The sequence below is a fragment of the Lissotriton helveticus genome, chromosome 6 (genome assembly GCF_964261635.1).
Source record: "Lissotriton helveticus chromosome 6, aLisHel1.1, whole genome shotgun sequence".
Taxonomy (NCBI): domain Eukaryota; kingdom Metazoa; phylum Chordata; class Amphibia; order Caudata; family Salamandridae; genus Lissotriton; species Lissotriton helveticus.
The window spans coordinates 32162708-32183619 of record NC_136067.1 but is presented as its reverse complement, the minus strand read 5'-3'; the positions used below and the strand labels follow the sequence as shown (position 1 = coordinate 32183619).

General features: G+C 46.0%; 1 protein-coding gene across 6 annotated transcripts in view; it reads left to right on the top strand.

Annotated features, from left to right (window-relative positions):
- Window positions 1-20912, top strand: part of SLC29A1 (solute carrier family 29 member 1 (Augustine blood group)) — a 471283-nt gene that overhangs the window by 358665 nt on the left and 91706 nt on the right. For all 6 annotated transcript variants that reach the window (XM_078647310.1, XM_078647311.1, XM_078647306.1 and 3 more), the window contains 4 exons: window positions 14031-14165; window positions 17065-17162; window positions 17508-17586; window positions 19574-19662. In XM_078647310.1, the coding sequence (XP_078503436.1) occupies window positions 14031-14165; window positions 17065-17162; window positions 17508-17586; window positions 19574-19662 (401 nt within the window). The remainder of the gene's footprint in view (window positions 1-14030; window positions 14166-17064; window positions 17163-17507; window positions 17587-19573; window positions 19663-20912) is intronic.

Here is a 20912-nt window from a genome sequence, read left to right as displayed (position 1 = left end):
GATGAGCAGGAGGTTAAGTGCTCTGTACCTTTAGAGATGGAAGGTGGAGGCAGGAATAAAGAACTGTTCACCTTTAAAATAAGGCTGGCACGTTTTTACAGTGACCAGCCCCCCAATCTATACTGCATAAGGCCATAGCTATGTCTATGAGAATAGCAGAAACCGTTGAGATATTATTTTGGTAATTTATTTTAATATTTCTCACAAACCCAATTCAATGGTGAAGTTGAATATTTGATTAATATACAGGAAAAGTAACATTTGAATGGTTAGACTTTGCCTGGCTGAAGGATGGGTGAGTGGGTTCTTGGTCCCTCTGCCAAATCTGAGCCATCCATGCATATGGAAGGTTCACAATTATCACAGGATGTAGAGCATTAGGAAAGGATGTACTGAACATTCTGAGTTTGGGATGCAGACCCGCTGCCCTACACGTAGGGCCTCAGGGACCACCTGTAAGGGCTTATTGTGTGAGTAATGATGCAGAGACACAGAACCCATCATCCCTATGGCTGGTGGTTTTAGCATACTACAGATTGTGAGTCTGTCGTTGCTAGAGATGAATGGCTGGCACTTGGTGCCGGGACACGTAGCCCGTACCCTATAAATGCTTCTGCCTCGTATGGATGTTCTGATTTATGGGTATTGTATTTGATGAGTTACTTGTAATCTTGGGTCTCCATCAACGTAATCTTCATTACTTTCTTTAGGACTAGTATATATATATATCCACAAGCATTGCGTCTGTAAGTACTTAAAAAATATATATAAATTGCCTGCTTTAAAAAAAAAACTGAGAGATCGTATTATGAAAAGCAGGTGGGCTGTTTTAGCCATATTTCAATTACCCCCTTAAAAAGAAAAACTAAAAAAATAGGAACAGACCAGCAGATTCTGCTTAGAGTGGGGTTTGTCACTGTCTTTTTAGGCACAGGATGAAAGGAATCTGTACCAGGGCCCCAAAGGTAAGTTACTTTTGACATCTGTCTTAGAGAAGGATTCCTAATTATCATCTTTGTGTTAATTTGTGTGCAGTTGCTGAAGGGGGACTGGGATGATATGTATTGTCTGTCAATTTAATTACTGGGTCTCAAGGTTTCCGACACCCCTCGCACTCTGAGTTTAGGATGCGATGCAGTACCGAATCCGCCCTTCCAGGAGTCGCGTAGCATCTTAGATGGCTCTTGGATGGAGGTGAGATGGCCGCACTGATCCTTCTTGATCTCAACGTGGCCTTTGATACTGAGTCGCATGACGCTCTCTTGGAGAGGCTGGCCGTCCTGGGACTCCAAGGGACAGTCCTTTCATGGATGAAATCCTTTTTAAAGGATCGCTCGTTTCAGGTGATCTCAGCCAGTAGCTCCTCCTTGCGATGCGCCCTTACTTCTTTAGTTCCTCAAGGTTCGGCCCTAAGTCCGGCACTCTTTAACTACATGCGCGCTGCGGGTTTTCCCGCTGTGCGCTGACATTTGCGAAAACCTGCGTATCATGACGAGCTGAGCTCGTCATGAGCGTACGACAGGCGTAACTCCATGAGCGTCGAAGGGGTTAACATCAATGTGCTCCCTCTGGCGGACTTAGTGGAAAGCTGTGGACTCATCTTATTTTCATATGCAGACCACGTGTAGAATATTTTCTCCCTGTCGTCTGCTCAGAAAAACAACTCCGAAGCATTGAACTCATGCCTGGGGTGGATGAACAGCTAGTCACTGAAACTAAAAAGAGACAAGCCCGACGTTCCGGTACTGGGAAGGGATGCGTCAATTTGGGGTCCCCAGCACTGCCTGGAATTTTTAGGTCCTCTTCCGGAGCCCGTTCCCAAGGATAAGATCCTTGGCTTCCTGTTGGGTAATAAGCTATCCATGAGGCCGCAGGTGGCTGCCACCTGTTTTGTTGTCCTGAAATGGCTGCGGAAAAACATCTGGCTTCTGCCATTCGCAGCACAAACTTTGGTAATCCAGTCACTTAACTCTGTCAAGACCTCTATAACGTGCTTTATCTGGAGGCAGACAAAGCTTCCATTCGACGGTTATAAGTGGCCCAGAATTCAGCAACCAGAATGCTCTACAGACTTCCAAAAAGCACTTCAAGCTCGCACCTCCTCCGGGAACTCCACTGGCTTAAGGTGGAGAAACGAATCCACTTTAAAACCCTGTGCTATAAGCACAGAGCCATATCAGGGATTGCCCGAAGGTATCCGCTTGAATTTGCTGGACCGTACCACCCACCCCGTCCCCTGTGCTCCAGTGGACGTGCCCTCTGCGTTGTTCCGAGAGTGAAACGGACTCGTTGGAGGACGGTCCTTTGCACATCAGGGCCCCAAGCTGTGGAACCCCTAAACATTGTTGCCATACCAGCCTGCCTTGCCTGCCCATAGCTAGACTAGGGAAGCTCCTGGAACCTTCTAGAATAGGGGCGGAGCCTGTTTTTGCCGCCTTAGAGGGTGGTCACCTGACCTGGGCATATATAAAGAAAAGGAGGGAAAGTTTACAGTCAGTTGGGGCATCACTGACCTGGGGGACCCTCTGCAGGAGACTTCGGCGGTAGGGCCTAGTCAGGAACCTATACCACTGGGGTTGACAGGGTTTAGGCGCTGCCCACCAAGCTGTGTGCCCTCCCAGAAACTTTGAGAAGCTTAAGACCACCTGGCTGTTTTGAGCTAATGTAACTTGGACACCCCCGACCTGCCATGTAAGTGCCTGAAAACCCCAAATGGGTAGCTGACTACTTTTAAAATGTTTTAATGATAATAATAATGGAAAATTAAGGTTCCAAGTGAGTAACTTTAGGTCATCATTTACAAGATCTTTATTACATCTACAAAGGACTGAATAGAATCGCAGAGTCTTGTCTCCAACATTATTGCAAATGGTTTTCATCTGATTTGAAAGTCAAGCAATATTTTTGTGTTATTGAGGGTGTTTCCAAGCAATGCTGTCAGCATCAGTGTCTACTAGTGATTGCAGGTATGTGAAAGACTTATTACAACTCAAAAAATAAATTCATCACAGATGGCTTGTTCTCGAATAATATCCTCCCTAAAAGAGCTTTTAAATGGAATCAGATGTATGACTTGGCCAGTTCCAAAGGTGTTTCTGCAAAAGAAATATTAATATGACACTAAACATTCTTATGTCAGAACTGGCTAAGAATCCCTTGAGAGTATTTCTTGGCTAGCCGGGCGCATTTTTTAACACGTCTTCCATGTACTGGTGCTCGTATCTGCATTGCTTGAGCCCCCCTAGCAAAGTTGTGCAAAGATTTAGGCTCAGTCACTTCACTGTGTTTTTAGGGCATTTTGTCAACGGCATGCTAGCCTTCTTTTAACCCCTTCCATGCTCATGACGAGCTGAGCTCGTCATGGCATATACCTCTCAGGTGCTCATGACGAGCTGAGCTCGTCATGACCGCACCCGTTTTCGTTGCTGTCCAGCACAGCAGGGGAAACTACCAAGCAGCGATGTGGTTAATGCTAAGGTACATGGATCTTATGACGAACAGTCAGACCTTGAGTGTATTGTGCCCCAAAGTGAAAGAGTTACGAAGTCGGCAAAAGAAAAGAAATCCAAATCTACTTAACTGGTGAAGCCAAAATCTTCAAGTAAGCATAAAAGGTCGCACAAGGACAAACGCTTCACACCGAAGAAAACGTCAGTCAAGGAGGCTGATGAACAATCTCATCTTACTGTGTCCACAGAAGAGGCCACCGACATGGACCTGTCAATGGCTTTCACTTGATGTGTGAGGACAATTAGAGTCAGAATAGGAGAGAGATGTCCTTGACCTCCAAGGATAAACATTGATGTAGAGAAGAAAGACGGCACTCCATGTTGATTGAAGTAAGCCTCACTCACCCCAAAAAATATTTGGGTAGGAATTGATTTACAATCAATCAATCAATCAGAGTACTTGTAAAGCGTGCTACTTACCCGTGAGGGTCTCAAGGCGCTGAGGGGAGGGGGGGTGCTGCTACTGGTCGAAGAGCCAGGTCTTGAGGAGTCTTCTGAAGGCGAGTAGGTCTTGGGTCTGCCGTACGTGGGTGGGGAGGGTGTTCCTGGTCTTGGCTGCGAGGTAGGAGAAGGATCTGCCGCCGGCGGTCGTTCATCGGATGCAGGAGAGAGCGGCGAGGCTGGCGGAGCGGAGCTGGCGGGTGGGGGTGTAGAAGCTGAGTCTGCGGTTCAGGTAGGCTGGTCCGGCGTTGTGGAGTGCTTTGTGTGCGTGGGTGAGGAGCTTGAAGGTGATCCTCTTGTCGACGGGGAGCCAGTGTAGGTCTCTCAGGTGGGGGGTGATGTGGCTGCGGCAGGGGACATTGACAATCAGTCAGGCGGAGATGTTTTGGATGCGTTTTTGTCGTCATAGGTGTTTGGTGGGATACCTGCGTAGAGTGCGTTGCCGTAGTCCAGTCTGCTGCTGATGAGGGCCCGTGTCACCGTTCTTGTTTCAGCCGGGATCCACTTGTAGATCCTGCGGAGCATGCGGAGGGTATTTTAGCAGGAGGAGGAGACGGTGTCAACCTGTTTAGACATTGAGAGGGAGGAGTCGAGGATGAATCCTAGGTTGCGTGCATGGTCGGTGGGTGTCGGTGCTGTTACCAGTGTGGTCGGCCACCAGGAGTCGTCCCAGGCTGAGGGGGTGGGTCCAAGGATGAGGACCTCCGTCTTGTCCGAGTTCAGCTTCAGGCGGCTGCTCCTCATCCAGTCGGCGACGGCCTTCATCCCCTCGTGGAGGTTGGTTTTGGCGATGTGCGGGTCCTAGGTGAAAGAGAGGATGAGCTGGGTGTCGTCGGCGTAGGAGATGATGTTGAGGTCGTGTTGGCGAGCCACTTGTGCGAGGGGGGCCATGTAGACATTGGACATCAAGGTCACAATGCATGAAAAGAAAAATAAAACACACAGAACCTATTAACAAAAAGTGAATATGTTTTACCAGACAAGGCAGGGGATAAAGGAGATGGGGAGGACAGACGAAATCCCACAGTTACAGCCAGACACTGAGGTTTAGGAAACTACATAAGGGAAGTGGAAGAAATGGTATGACCAGACATCAACGCAGACACTCTCCAGGGTGAGGTAGACATGTACCCAACCACAGCATCTGATGATCTCACCAAGTATGATGGAAGAATTGAGAGAGCTTCCCACACATTTGGGTTCAGATGGAAATAGAGCAAGCGAAATCGTGTTTTCTGTTGTAAACCTTAAGGCCTTTGCATAGAAAAAACAATACCTCCCAATATTACTTAATATTCTCCAATCGACTAGACCAGTGTTCTCGAAACAGCTACCTTGAAAGCTGTTAAAGCAAGTATATATGAAACAAACAAGTCCTCTCCTTAAGAGCCACAATACTTTCAAACTCACGTAGACCAGATGTTCTTTCAATGCTGAAAAATGGCACAATCCATACTATTCAAGGCCTTCTGCAGCTGAGGACAGTGAAAGGCTGGAGTTAAAAGATGGAAAGTGCTTGGTCTGCACCGTGGCGCAGAGGTAACTCTGGTCCACTGTAACAGGTACACGCATCTACAATGGGAGAACCTAGACCAGCGGATAAAAACCCGCCTGGCGAGTATCAGAATAGGGCAAGAACTGTAGTAGAAGGGGGAGACTTCCTTCAAAACCTGCTTCAAGTCAGTGTAAGACTCTGCTGATTCAGCAAAGAGACAGATAAACATAGAAGTAGACATCCATGGATATTCACCGCTGCTCATTTGAGGTTTTAAACCTGAAGTGTAAGATAGTATTGCAGATTTGCCCTTCACATGCAATCATTTGTTGGGTCCAGAAGTGGACATTTCATTAGAGGACCTCAAAAAGGCCAGTGAAGGAACCACAGCACTTGGAGCAGCCCAGATCATGAGAGGTGCATTCAAAAATAGCTAGAATCAGATATAAGGGGCAACCTAGGCTGTAGATCAGTCTCTGAGGCCGCCTTCAGGAAATGTTCCTTCAAGATCGACACCAAACTTATCAGCCCAAAAGCATTTTGCGAGACATAGGCCAGGCTTTCAGAGTGGGTACCCCCACGTTAAATGACTCCATCGCCATGTCTCCTTAACCGGCAACTTCCACACAGGACCGAAGAATGGTCAACCTCCGCCCCTGGCAGCCGATCATGTCAGACAAGTGGGTATTGAACCTAATTAGACACAAATGCTACAGAGAGTTTGTAAATAAACCACCCACTTAAACATTGAAGGGACAGAATTACAAAGCGGATGAAACACAAGTTCTGCAACAAGAGATTCAGAAGTTTACGTTGGTAGTTGTAGTGGTTCGTTTGGGATGCCAGGCCATACTTGCTTACTCTTTGGTGGATAATAATGCCAAACAAACACCCATACAGTAGTGAATCCCCTATTCTTGCTGTGTTTCATGGTCAACTGTTACAAAATACTCAGTCCCACCAGAAAAGATCAATCTTTCCTTGGATGCAGAAATAGGTATAAAGCAGATATTAGCCTATCCAGGAAGCCGTAGGGTGAAGACGCTGCAAGATGAGGTTCATCATTGGTCGGCGTCTCAGTCTTTGATAGTGAGGACTGTCACGATATGTTTGGAAGTGACGGCATCGCGCATTCATGTGATTCCAGATTGTAAATGTAAATGTAAATGTTTTTGGATTTGTAAAGTGCTTATCACCCAGGGGTCTCTAAGCGCTGTACGAATACCGCTCTGGAACCCTTCCTGGCCTGTTCCTCTGAGGTGTCCACTCCTGGGAACACCCAAGGTGAAGCCAGGCATCCTAGCGTTGTTCGGGCCGGTGTGGAGATTAGGCAAGCTATTGCCCAGAGTTGCAGAGTGGGACCCATGATTAGAATAGGCACCGAGGCGAGAATTATCGGGTCCGAGGACATTGAGCCCAAGACCCTGCCGCGACGGGGATTGAACCCTGGTCCGGACCAGACCTCAGCATCAGGGTCTGCCGCTCTAACCATTGAGCCACGCTTCTCCACAGATTTAAGATGACACAAGACCAATCGAGCAATGTTTAAACAGCCAATGGTCACAAATACAAAGGAGCTGGGTGGATGTAATGGTTGTTACCAAGGGAGTAGCCAGACAATTCAAATACCTCCCTACTTGACGCATATTTCTAGGAACACCCAGCATGTGAAGCAAGCAGAACCAACCTTCCTTAGGAGAATTTGCTTCCCTACTCATTTAGATCTTTCATCATGTACAGAACACAGCAGAATGGGATCAGAACGCCTGCCCTCAAGAGTGCACTGACAATGCAAGGGGGCATTATTGCACCTCAGCCCAAAAAGCTTACAGATGCCAGCTTTGCTCCTGAAATAGTAGAATTCAGCTACTGAAATCTTTATAAAATGTCTGCACATCTTAAGAGAGGCACGCAAGCCATCGGCTTCAAAATGGACAAAATTCCCTAATTGGTGTCAGAGATGAGTTTTCAAGAACTGTTTGTAAGTGAAACTCTCTTAGTAGGGTAACTCATGCATTTGCTAGAAGGCACACTTACCTATGCATCCTTCGGAGGACATTTCTCAAGTGTGCCGCTTTATCTAGAGCAGCGGTTCTTAACCTGTGGTCCGCGGACCCCTGGGAGTCTGCTAAGCTTTTTCAGGCGGTCAGTGACTGCTTGGAAAATTCAATAATATTAACAGGTTAATAAGGTGTCTATAAATAAAGAAGCAACATGTAAATTATTTTTTTTCAATGTGAATGAACTTGAAATTTGAGGCTAAAAATGAACATAGTGTCCACAAATTGATTTGCTGGAGCACTGCAAATGCATCAAACAGAATATAGTATGGACCATGAGAGGCCGTAATTGAATTCAAAGAAACTCCAATATTCCCTTGAAATTTTTATTTGTGAGAGGGCCAGCCAGTAGGATCCAAAGAACAAACTGCAGCACTAAAATACTCAATAAAAATATATATAAAAAAATATATATATTTTTTTATTTTTTTATATTTGTTTGTGAATTAAATAAAATTTTTCATCATTTCTAGATTTGTTTGACTGCTTGTTTCTATATTTTTTGTGTATTGTTTTGTGGTTCAAATCATCAAACATACTTAGCCAGGGTCGCCCCCCCCTTTCAATAATGACTCAGTGGGGGGTCCCTGGATTCTAAACACTATTCAGTGGGGGCCCCCAGGCTATAGTAGTGATGAAGTGGGGGCCACAGAAGTGAACATGTTAAGAACCACTGCCCTAGAGGCATGCACACAACCCACATATTCTTTATTCCTGTAATCACATGCTTCCTAAGAGCAAAAAGGTTGCGCCCTCCTCATGCAGTTCCATCAATGCTGTGGAATTTAAATCTAGTTCCTTATTGGCTTATTTATCCAGCTCTTGAAGCTACTAAAACAACTTTTTAAATTGCCCTTTAATCTTTAAGAAGAGTCAGTGAATTACAGGCACTCTCAGTCCAAAGACTGTGACTACCCATGAAGACGAGGCAGTGAAGAGGATACCTCTAACGTATATACCCATGGTCGTGTCAAGTTTCGGAGCAAACCAAACCGCGCAGTTACTGGTCATTCATTTAGAACCAATAAACGCAGCACAAAAGGCGCTTCATACATTAAATGTAAGATGAGCCATAAAGTATTGCTTAAAGAGACAAAATGCACTAGGGAAACCATATAATTGTTTGTAGCACGGTCCCCTAAGGTATTGAAGACAACACCAGGTGGATAATTAAAACCATAGACACATATTCTAACTTAGCAGATAAAGATTTACAGGCTAAGCCACATGCACATTCCACAAAGAAGAAAGAGGTGATGCTGGTATGGCTAATGTGTCACAACAAGACAGCATCATGGCCGTCAAGACACAGTTTCCGTAACCATTATTGCGTAGATAAACACAGAAACCTTTATTGAGCACTAATCCTCCTTCTGTCCCACCTCCACATGGAGAGAATACCTCTGGAACTAGAAGAGGTTCACGCTTCCAAAAAGGTACTTGCCGTAAACCATAGGTTTGCAGCCTGTGTATTTCTAAATCGGGTGCTTTGCGTATTCCTGACGGCTAGTGTTGGGCTTGGAATGTTACAAGAACTTTGTCTTTGAAGAATGAGTTTCGGTTTGGAAGTGACTCATGATACTTACCCCGATACCCCCAGCACACCAGGGCATAGACTCAACCTGAGTTTTTTCTTCCTCCACCGGGTTTGCACATGGAGATCAGATTCGATGAGGAAGACTGGGGTGTTTCCTCTCGACCATCTTTGCCTTGTCAGAGGAGGACTAGGGTTCTGCCTTCCTCAGTTGCGTGGTATAACCTTAGAGCTGGTGATGATTTTCGTCATCGCCTAAGGATACTGTGTCGTATTCCACACGAGACAACCAGATAAAGCACCACGAGCACACACCTTCTCCAGACCGTCACAGCCTTCTGTTGCAGAAGGTCCAGGCGTTGCTTCAAAAATGAACAATCGATCTAGAGCTGGACAACTAGAAAGACAAAGGTGCATACTTGCTGTGCTTTCTAATTCCCAAAAAAGATGTACCTCTGCAACTGGATCTCAGCCTCTGAGCTTTAAATTGGTTCTTGACTTCAGATCATTTTGAAATAACTGTCCAGGGTGGGATTCCTTCTCCAGCAAGGATCACATGGGAAACCTCAAGTTTAGGGATCCTTATTTCCACATCTTGATCCACCCTGCTCGGCAGCAGTTCTTAAGATTTGTGATAAATGGATCTAATCTATATATATAAAAACGAATGTCTGTCTGTCTGTCTGTTTGTCCTTTATGCATTACTACACCATTCATCCGATCGCCATGAAACTTTGGGAAGTTGTTGAGTACACTCCCGCGAAGGTTTCTGCCATAACATGTTTTTTAAATATCAGCCCCCCAGGGCCCTCATTGTCTTTTGAATATTGATGTACGCACCAGACGGAAAAACAACAAATCGTGTATCCACAAGCGCTCGAATAAATAAATAGAATTAAATCACCATTCATCCGATCGCCATGAAACTTTGGGAAGTTGTTGAGTACACTCCCATGAAGAAGGTTTCTGCCATAAAAAATGTTTAAATATCATCCCCCCAGGGCCCTCATAATTTTTTGAATACTGATGTACGCACCAGACGGAAAAACAAAAAATCGTGTATCCACATGCACTCGAATAAATAAATAGAATTAAAACGACACTCTGAAATGTTTTCCATATTAAAATGAATAAGTTTCAATAAAAATGACATAATGTAAATTGAATGTTATCATGACGAGTTTCCTTGAATTTCCTATCTTCGGAGATCGAGGCAACGCGCGACGGGTAAGCTAGTTAAAAATAAAAAATTCCCTACAGCTGCCAGTGTCATGTATGGTGGTTGTGGCGACCACATCCTTGTGTCCTCAATCTGATTGACGTGTAATGAGGAAAAGTCACACTCTAGGTCTTACTCACTCTCAACAGACAGATGCATTCATTCTTCTGTTAAGATTCACTGTCTGTGCAAAAAACAAATCCCACCTCAGCCTCCTTCAAACTCAAGCTTTCCTAGGGGCCACAATTGATGCAGCTACAGCAAAACCTGATCTTAGCCCAGAAAGAGTCAAGAACTTCCAGGCGCTACTTGCCCGTAACCCTGCAGCCTATTTCTCAGCCGGAGGTATCCATAGAGACGGATGCTTCTCTGACTGGTTACAGAGCTCATATGTTAGACCTCGCTGTTGAAGAAGGCTGATTCTTACAGCAAAGTCTCCTCCACATCTTGTAGTGGTACATTTGGTCCTCCAAGCTTTCTTGCTGCAAATTCATCACAAACTAGTACTAATTTGTACAGACAACAAGACAGCACTCTGTTACATACCGAGAAAGGCACTCACCGCACCTATCAGAGTTGGAACAACATGGGCCATACACCAACACGTCTACCTGCTGGCAGAACACCTCTCAGGGGTAGACAACGACTTTGCAGATCTCCTCAGCTAGAGTCATCAACAAATTCATGAATGGGAGATAAATCCACTTGTCTGGGGACCCTCATCCACAGTCCCTGGGGAGTGGACCGTGGATGAAATGGTTAGAGAGATTTGCATACACTTTCCTCTTCTACCACAGATTCCTTAAGTAATCATAAAAGTGCAGCAGACATCTGTGATGCTCATAATTATGATGTACAATTTGAGATCTTAGAGTTTCGATATATATAACTCCTACAGAGTGATGCAAATAGTTTTTTTTAAAAAGGCCAGAAACTAACTGCTGGAGAAATTATACTGCCAAATGGAAAAGCTTTGTTCACTAGTCTAGTATGAACACCCTTGCAAGCCTCCGTCCAGGTCATTGTTTGTTTCGGTCACTCTTGCCTTTGCTGCCGTTAGAGTATACTTCGCCGCGGCTGCTTACCTCCAAAGCAAACCGTTTCAGGGTCTAGTTTTAAAACATCAGTCATTAAAGCCTTCAAGGAAGGGCTTTTAAAGTGCCTTTCCTCCATGTGCCTTTGTTTGCCATAAGCTGGCAGGGTATGCTCAGACGTGAGTCCCTTGCTCACTTTGCCACTGGATTCAAGCTAGCCGGGCTGAAGACGGCTGTAATGCCAGAAACCGGTCCTCGGAAGCTTGTTTCGGTCCAGGGAAGGCATGGCTTGGCAGTTTGGGCTGGACTGTTCCCATGAGGCACAGGGTCAGACTGATTTGCATATGGCTGAACTGGTGTGGCAGAGTGGGCTAAAGAACGGTGATGGATTAAACCAAGATCTCTTGACTGGGTGTGAGTGTTTGATTGGTTCAGATGCTCCGTCCATCACCACCCTCTTTTGTACCGCTTTCCACCAAGAGTGGCCTCCATTCTTTCTTGAAACCCCAATGTTACCAGATTAATAGGACCTCCTTTTGAGCTGTTTCATATATACGGTCGCTAAGGTTTCTATCACGGAAAGTGGCTTTCTAATGGCAACCGCCGCCTCCGCCGGGTCACAGAGCCGCATGCTTTACTGCATGCTTTGTCAGTTCAAGTATTGAAGGAGAGGGTTCTCCGTAGAACCTAGCTTCTTTTTCGCCTAAAGTTGTTTCGCCAGAGGTCAGTACCACAAAGAACATAACACACACTAGATGTTACAAAAGCCTTAAAGCAATGTCCAGAAACCCGATCAGCTGCTCTTTGCTTTTGCACCGCCTCACCTAGACAGTCCAATGTTAAAGGCTGGTTTTGCGACCTGGCTTGTTCAATGTATGCAGATGTGTGATGCTAAGGCTAAATATACCGGATGTATGACGGTACAACGCGGTATAAAACCGCAGACCATCACAACGCAGGTTTTACAACACATGTCGTTACAACGACTTGCGTTGGAGGGCGCTGGACTTAAGAGTAGTTTAATTTACTATTCCTACGCCAGTCTACATACAGTAGGGAAGGTGTTGGATAGTAAATTATACTATTCCTTGTCCTAGAGCACCCTCCAGGCAAGTCGTGGTAACGACTTGCGTTGTGAAACCCGCGTTGTAATGACACTGCGGTGTCATTACTGCGTTGTAAAGGATGTTCCCAAATATACCTTGCCCTCGGCACATTCCACTCTGAAGAGAGATGCAACGGTGTCCTTCCGAGGCACCATCCCATACATTTATATATGTAAAGCTGCTTCTCGGTCCATCGGGTACACATGTACTCCGCATTATCATGTTGTTATACATGTCCAACAAGAGATGCCAGTTGGCCAAAGTGTTTCACACATGGTCCATCCCGGCTCGCAAGCCACAGCTTTACGCGGAAGGCCCTGCTCTTTAGTTTGTGCAAAGCATGTGATCTAGAACTGCAGATAATGCAGACAGGAAAGGATACTCACCTGTAGCAACTGGTTTGCACTCTCCCTGGCTGCCTGGATACAAACCCGCGTAAAACGTGTGATCAGTGACACATTGTCTTAAATGATATCTGATCGCAGTCCACGGGCAGCTTCCCCTCTTTTGCACTTAACCCCTTGCATGCTCATGACGAGCTGATCTCATCATAAGCCACGGTGCTCCGGTGCTCATGACGAGCTGAGCTCGTCATGACCGTTGGAACGCTCGCATGCTGGGCTAATTCCCCTGCTGTGCTAGCGTTCTAAGGAAACGGGTGTGGTCATGACGAGCTCAGCTCGCCATGAGCACACGAGCACTGTGCTGCATGACGAGCTGAGCTCGTCATGAGCACCGGGGCGCTGCGCGCACCCCTCCTGCCCCCAGCACAGCGGGGGAATGTGCCCAGCAGGGAAGGGGTTAATCATAGGGGGGAAAATTCAATCTAACTATCTTCTAGTGCATTGTGAGTTTTAAGGGGCGGTGTCATGACACACTTCAACCCAAAACATCTTCGAAGAAAAACAACTTTCTAACTTCAATTCCAACACTAACTGGCAGGAGTGTGCAAAACTTGTGAATCTACAGCACTAGTACAAGTAAGTAACATTTTCTTTTTTTCCAGCTTAATGTTCTTCTAGATTCACATGTAACTCTCCCACCTCTCTGGTGACGGAATGTAATTTCTGTGTTAAAACAAAAATTAATCTGAACTGGAGGTCACATAATGGGGCGTTGTGGGATTATTGTCCTGATGACTTTGGTCTGGCGCGGGTAGAAAAAGAATGTGAAACGGATACGCTCCCCGACCGAACATCTAGATAATGGAATAACGCAAAGCTTGTGAATCTAGAAGAGCTTCAAGCTGTAAACCATTGTTACAGGGAAGGTTTTGGTTTCCTTCTCCCGAACAATGAGCATCAAGAGCTTAGCGCGCTTGGTGGTGGATGATCTAAGACCGGGAGTGGTGTTGGTGGAGGCAGGGCCCTTATTTTGAATGTTTCATTGCCTTCACCTTTTTTCATCTACTGTATTGCCTGACCGTGCCTTCCAGCCTGGCCATGCCTCATTTTACCTGCTGTATTGCCTGACCCTGCCTTCCAGCCTGACCATGCCTCATTTTACCTGCTGTATTGCCTGACCCTGCCAGTTTTCTCCTGCCTCCCTGCCTGACCCTGCTGCATTTCCCCTGCTGTATTGCCTGACCCTGCCTGACCCAGCCTCCTTTTACTTTCCCTTTTTTCCTTTCAGCATTTGGCGCCATCCTGCAAGGGAGTCTCTTTGGAATGGCTGGACTCCTCCCGGTGAGCTACACAACACCCATCATGAGCGGGCAGGGCCTGGCTGGGACCTTCGCGGCCTTCTCCATGATCTGTGCGATCTCCAGTAAGTGTCCAGGGTGGCAGCAGGTGAGACCTGTGCATGGTGCAGAGAAAATGAAGATATACCTGGGCGAGGGGTCTCCGCCTCCTAGAAGGAGCCTTTGCTTTAATGTACGTAGGGTACGGTAATAATTTAAGTATTGCTTGGAGGTTGTGGCGATGGAGCCCAGAAGCAATGACGCGATATTAGTAGTGGGGTTGTGTAAGTCATGCTGTTTTAGTGGGTATTCGCTTGTGGCCTTGAAGTTTGAATAGAGTCTGATAATAAGATATTAAGTGTATATGATAAGACTAACGCCATTTTATCGCATTGTTATGTTTGAAACTGGGACTGACCTCTGACAAAGTTTAGCTTTCAACACTAAATTTATTTACTAAGTGAATTGCATTAAAGCAGTTCACAGATTTGATAAATAAAATCCTCACAAAATAGCAACTCTGGAAATGCTCTACTTCCCTTGGATAGAGTGTTTATTGAAAGAGGGCCGGTTCTCATTTGAGCCACGGCGAAGTTAGGTAACTATGAACAACTGACATGGGAAGGGTCCAGCACGCGTCTTTGTTTGACGCGGGGTTGAAGAAAGCACTTTGTTGAGCCCACTACAGAATGTTCCGATCATTTTTTAAAGCTGCCTCCCTCACTCCCTTGGTTCTAACATTCATAGCGCTGTCTTGGCCCTTTCTCTCCGGGAAACATCCTTTACGACGCAACTTTTACCACGCAGTGCCTTTACAATGCAGGTTTTTCAACGCAAGTCATTACAACGAATTGCGCTGGGGGGCGCTCTAGGATAGGTAATAGTTTAATTTACTATCCAACACCTTCCCTACTATCCACGGGGACTGGAGTTGGAATAGTAAATTAAACTATTCACTATCCAGCGCCCCCCAACGCAAGTCGTTGTAACAACTTGCGTTGAAAAACCTGTGTTGTAAAAGCATGCGTGGTAAAAGCATGCCTTGTAACAACGTACATCCTTTCTCTCCATATGTCGGGAGTGCTATCTGTCCCCGGACTAGTGAGTGACTGTCTGGTTCATGCCGGGATTGAGGTCTCGGGGTATCCTTCCACACGGTCTGGTGCTTCAACGCTCTGGTGGTCGTCCGCCACTTCAGCTGACATCAGTGGCAACATCACCTCTTCATGGAAAGGGTCTTATCATTTTGGACATACCCAGGAAGTTGTTTTGTTTTGCCTGCCTGCTATGTTATTTTAGTAGGGTTTTCTAAAAGGTGTTGACCCCAATAGGGCTCTCAAACTGATCCTTTAACACCATTCAGGGTCAACTCTAGATCAACGCACTGGACTGAAGAGAATTTAAAGATCTCACTTGAAGGAGACATGATCCTCAGTTGACCTCAGTTTGTTCCCTGAATTGCTGCTTGAACTGAGGGTACTCTCTTCCTGACTCTCTGTCGCCCAGACTTTGGTTCTTAGAGTGAAGGGGCCTGCTGGGAATATGGGGCTTAAATTTAGAGTAGTCGAATGTAGGCACTAGTTCATGGAAGGCGCTGTGCACGATAATAAAAATTGCTGACCATTACCATTGGTTGGACAGGATTCAGTGCAGGGCAGAGCGTGATGGTGTGACATGCTGTTGAGGTCATGAGCTAAAGATTGTAGGACCTGACTGGGATGCAACCGTTGGCTCAGGAGACGAAGGTAACTTCTACTAATGTAGCTGTATTCAGATGACAGATATGAACGGCAGACATGTCGTATGTGAGATAGCACACCGGACTAGCTCTCTACTAAGATGCAAACACACAATTGGACCAAGGCTAGAATGAACCGGACTTTGAGAAGGTGCTGGGGTGATAGTGGAGAGATTGTGCACAACAGTTTAATATATAAAAACCCCTGTCTTGGTGATGTTTGCAGACTGAGGTGCAAGTAACTATGGGCAGTTTCTTTACTTTTCATACCTGCTGAGGACAGAGGCCTGAAAAGTGTCAGTGCACAGCTCAGTGGGCCATGAGGAGACATCAGCTCTCCAGGGCTGACACAAGTAGAAACTGGGGAAGAAAGCCTTCAGAGTTCACTGCAGAATGTTTGACTCAACAAAGACATGTAAGTGGTGGACTGACACCGCCATGGAAAAGAAAATTTGGGAGCATTGAACTGGGTTATTTACGATTGACGAATTGGAAAAGGATTAAATTGCATTTTGGAAAAGGATTAAATTGCACATTGATTGATTCCACACAGGATGGGGAATCAGATGGGAATGACAGATTTCAAGACAACAGTATCCAAAGACATACTTTTGAATATATCTGAACTGCAAAAGAAGTCCTTGCTAGAGCACTCGTTTGAGAAAGGAAGAGGAGTTAGTGAAAGATCACTGCTTTTGGAATGCATCGAGAAATCAGTGACTGATGACTGAATCCAAGATAAGAATAGCAGTCAATCAGTAATCATTCATTCTACGAAAAGAGAAGGTATCCAAGGAGGATGACTGATTCTGTGATCAGAACTTGAATCATCGAGGGCTAACTAATCCCAATATAGAAAGCGAACCACTTGAGTATTGCCGACCCTGGAATAAAAAGAGAAATCTGTGACGGATTACCAGTTCCAGAATAGACGAGGAATCCTGGCTAGATTACTAATTCCAGGATCAGATTAAGAATCAGTGATCGATTGCTGTTTCCAAGATAGAGCACCGCTCAATGGCCGTCTACGGGTTCCAGGATGGGATAATCCTTCACTGGTTACTAATCATATCCGCTACATCATCTTCATTGTAATGATCCTCCCCTAATATGTGTATAGTCCTGTTCCTTTTGCTTTTTTCTCGTCTCCCTACATTTTGCGTTGTTTCCACCATATTCATGGCGGATGTCGCTTGCAGAAGTCTTGCTAATGTTTCACTCCAGTTAACTCTTGGTTCCTCCCTCAGGTGGTTCATCGTTGGAGGACAGCGCCTTCGGATACTTCATCGTGGCATGTGTGGTCATCGTCCTGGCCATTGTCTCCTACATCATTCTGCCAAAGATGGTATGTAACCCGTGTATCGTGTGCTGGGGACCCGAGGGAAAGGAGTCACTGCTCCCCATAGCTTGCTTCAGTTTAGTGTCAACATCCCACTCACTGTCAAGTCGCCGCTTCCTTTTACTTGGCCACATGAACTACACATTCCTGCTAGACATGTATCATCTTTCCTACTCCATATCCAATCCCCACCCACCATCTCTGGTCTTCCTTTCTAATATCCCACCCATCACATCCATTATTCCCCCACCCCCGACTACCTGCCTTTAACCTGATCTTTACCAACCCAAGCACGTGCTCTCCCACTGCCCTGCTCAGACAGCGACTGCTACACGTGTTTTTCTGTTCCAGGACTTTTACCAGCATCACTCGGCGCAGAGCAATAAAGGGGGCACTGAGGCGGACGCCACCGTGGAGATGATCCAGAAAGGTAACGATCACTAGAGAGTGGTAGCCCCTTAAGTCTGGGTGTCGCGTGGGCCTATGTGCAATAGGAGAAGGCAAAGTGGGACAAAGAGTTAAGAACAGCTGGAGTGGTAGGAATACGGAGAAGGTGTCAGTGGAGAGACGGGGCAGGGGAAACAAGAGAGATGGGGTGACGGTTTAAGGGTTAGTGTTGTAAGGCTGTGTGGGTTCCACCACTCCAGGAGAAGAGTCGAAGACAACTTCCTTCCAGTGATCACACTGCAGTGCAGTGACATGAGAGACGCGGCACTGCACAACATTGCATTTGTCCTTCTAATGTCCCCACGGGGAAGCAGTGCTCCAGGGGGTGTAGCCCTATTGGGGAAACGTCCATACTATCAGTACTTTGTGCTGAGCTAGGCGAGGTGCAGGGCTGCTAGCAGTGAGCTTCGTCATTCAGAGGTACCATCCATCTAGTGATCCCACTCCAAAACACTGCTGAGGGAGGTGAAGGGCTGCTAGAGGTTCCATCCTTCCACTGCTTACACTACCAGACACTGCTGAAGGACTGCTAGAAGCCAAGTTTAAGAGGAAAGACACGCTTAGCAGACTGAGCGGAAGGTACCTCCAACTCAAGTTTGGAAGGAAGAATTGCGACAAAAATAGTAGACAAGGTTGTGACAAATCTGTCCAAAAATTCCCTTGAGTTCAATGTGGTGCAGTGTGTAGAAAGGTCATACTCTCAACAGGAACAGGACACAGTAGCAACAGGAAGTGCATCTCCCACTGCAGACTGAGAGAACCTCGTACTAGGAGTCACAAGTCGCCATCTTGAAATGAGGTCCCACGGAGAGGTCTGTCTTGAACAGGCAGAGCCTTCAAACGGTTACTCATTACCGGTTTACTCTCTTAAAGGAAGGCCCGGGCACCAGCAGTTCCTGGACATGCGTTGTCCAACATCTTGCAGAGAAACGCAGGTCACAGGTAAGAGTGAGAAACCAATGGTGTCCCCCAAGCAACATTAGAGCAGAGGGCAATGCCCTTGGTACTGCCAACATCCGTCCGCCTGAGAGGTATGAGAGGGCCATGCCCTCGGTACCCCGAACATCCTTCCGCCTGATGGGTTCAAGAGGGCCGTGTCCGTGGTACCCCCAACATCCGTCTTGCTGATGAGGATGAAAGGGTCTTGCCCGCAGTACCCCCAGGATTCCGTTGCCTGATGGGCTTAACTATGGGTTCTGCAGATGTAGAACTAGGATTACAAGGAAGTTATCCCCTTAAGGCGGGCATTAGTACCCCCTCCTTTTGCTCCACCCATGTATCCTTTATGCTCTTCGTGTGCTCACTCTCCTTATATTCAATATTTGTATTCTCTCTTATGTTCACATAATCAGCTTTGTCTCTATGCACATTTCTCACATGCTAATCTCATGTGCTCTGTGTGCTCATCGCGCATGTCCTTCCCTTATGTTCATCCTTAGTCTTTTATTTAAGTTCAACAGCTCTTTGTGGCAAGGAGATGTGGGCCAGCACGAGAGGCGCGGTTCTAAAGGGAGAGGTGTCTACAAGTAGGGCGGGTAGTAGTAGTGGTGGACATAAGACAATGGGGTGTAGGTGAACTGATGACATTTTAGAGAAGAGAAGAAATTCAGCTAAGGCCAGTGTCTTGTAGGGAAGAATGAGGGCAGAACCGGTGAGTCTGTGGCCCTACGAGGCATCTGAGGTCAGCAGGAAACGAGTCCCGGTTGGAGGTGCCTGCTCCAGACAAAGTAACGAGGCGCTTTAGGTTTAAAATTCTGGGTTTCTAGTCTTAACTTGTCAACGCTTTCAACATTCTGCTTTCCCACTGAAATTTCCAGAGATGTTCTGAAGTATTCTGGGTGAGGATTGTGTATGGCATTAAGTGTACCAGTTTGAGTGTATGCCCACTGCAAGAGGAAGCCCGCGTTGGTCTTCGAGGACTTGCAGTTACCGTATGCTCATAACATTCCCTCCGTTTATGTTCTCAATAGGGGAGAAGAACGGAGTGAAGACCATGGTGGGCGATTCTCCAGAGGGGTCCAAGAAGGAAGAACCATCCGTCATCACCATCTTTAAAAAGGTAAGTGTGAGAGGGAGAGCTTCCTTAACTGATAGTCAAGGGAGCCTAATGTTCCAGGGGCGACTGAGTCCAAACAGATTGTGAAAAATTTAGTGTGGCGCTGTCAGAATAACAGCTACGAGTCCAAAGCCTACAAAAGTTCAAAGTCTTTAACAACATTTCGATGAGGAATGGGCGGATGTTATTATGAACATTGAAAAGGGAAACAGAGCGGCCAGAATGAAATTTACTCTCTTCCAAATTCTTCATAACTGGTCCTGGTCACCACACATACTCAAGACAGCAGGTTTACTGCACCAATCTACCCGCTGGAGGAGCCCACAGGAGGACTGCGATATACTATAGCCTTATATCCCGCCGTAGAGGGCTATACCAGCTATTAAACGCCCTCTCCAGCGTTAAAGGCCCCGAGCCGAAGGCGAGGGCCTTTAACAAGCGAGAGGGACTTCAATAGCGGTATAGCCCGACTACGAAGGGCTATAAGGCTATTAGAACTTTCTGCCACTAGAGGACAGAATGTTCTAACAAAAAAAACAAAGCCTTATGGGAGCGCGAGGGGATTGCAATCCCCTCAGGCTCCCTGAAGCCTTTGTTCACAGCCAGAGCTGTGAGCAAAGAAACATTGGAATGTTGGAGCTCCGGGCTTATACCGGCCATTATAAGCCCGGAGCACTCCATTGTTTTCAATTGAGCTCCCAACATTCCAATGTTCTAATACACATTTTATTCAGCTGTCCAATTTTGAAGAAATATTGGTCTTCCATAACTGCCTCTCTACACAGAGCTATACATGTGTCCGTTCCTTTAACGGAATTATATTACGTGATGTTACTGATCTCCCAAATCTAACAAACCATACGGGATGAATTGATAACTATTGCACTCACCGTAGCAAAGATTTGTATTTTAAGACATTAGACAACACCACAATGTCCGACACTTGATGAACAGCTTATTGAAATGTATAAAATGGCATCATATGAAAAACTAGTTTATAGATTGCAGGGCAATGTTGGAATTTTCATCCAAATTCGGAAACCTTTTCTACTTAATACATATTCTATTTCTGGTAATATTTAATATTTTTCCTTCTAATTAGGAAATACAATAAGGGAGTCCCTTCCTTTTTCATCTCCTTATTAATGCATTACTGTCATTATTTATATTCTTGCGGTTGCTGTTATGGGCTGGTGATGCTTTAGTCATTAATACTGTTATTTTGATTAGGACCTATTCTTCACCTATCGGAA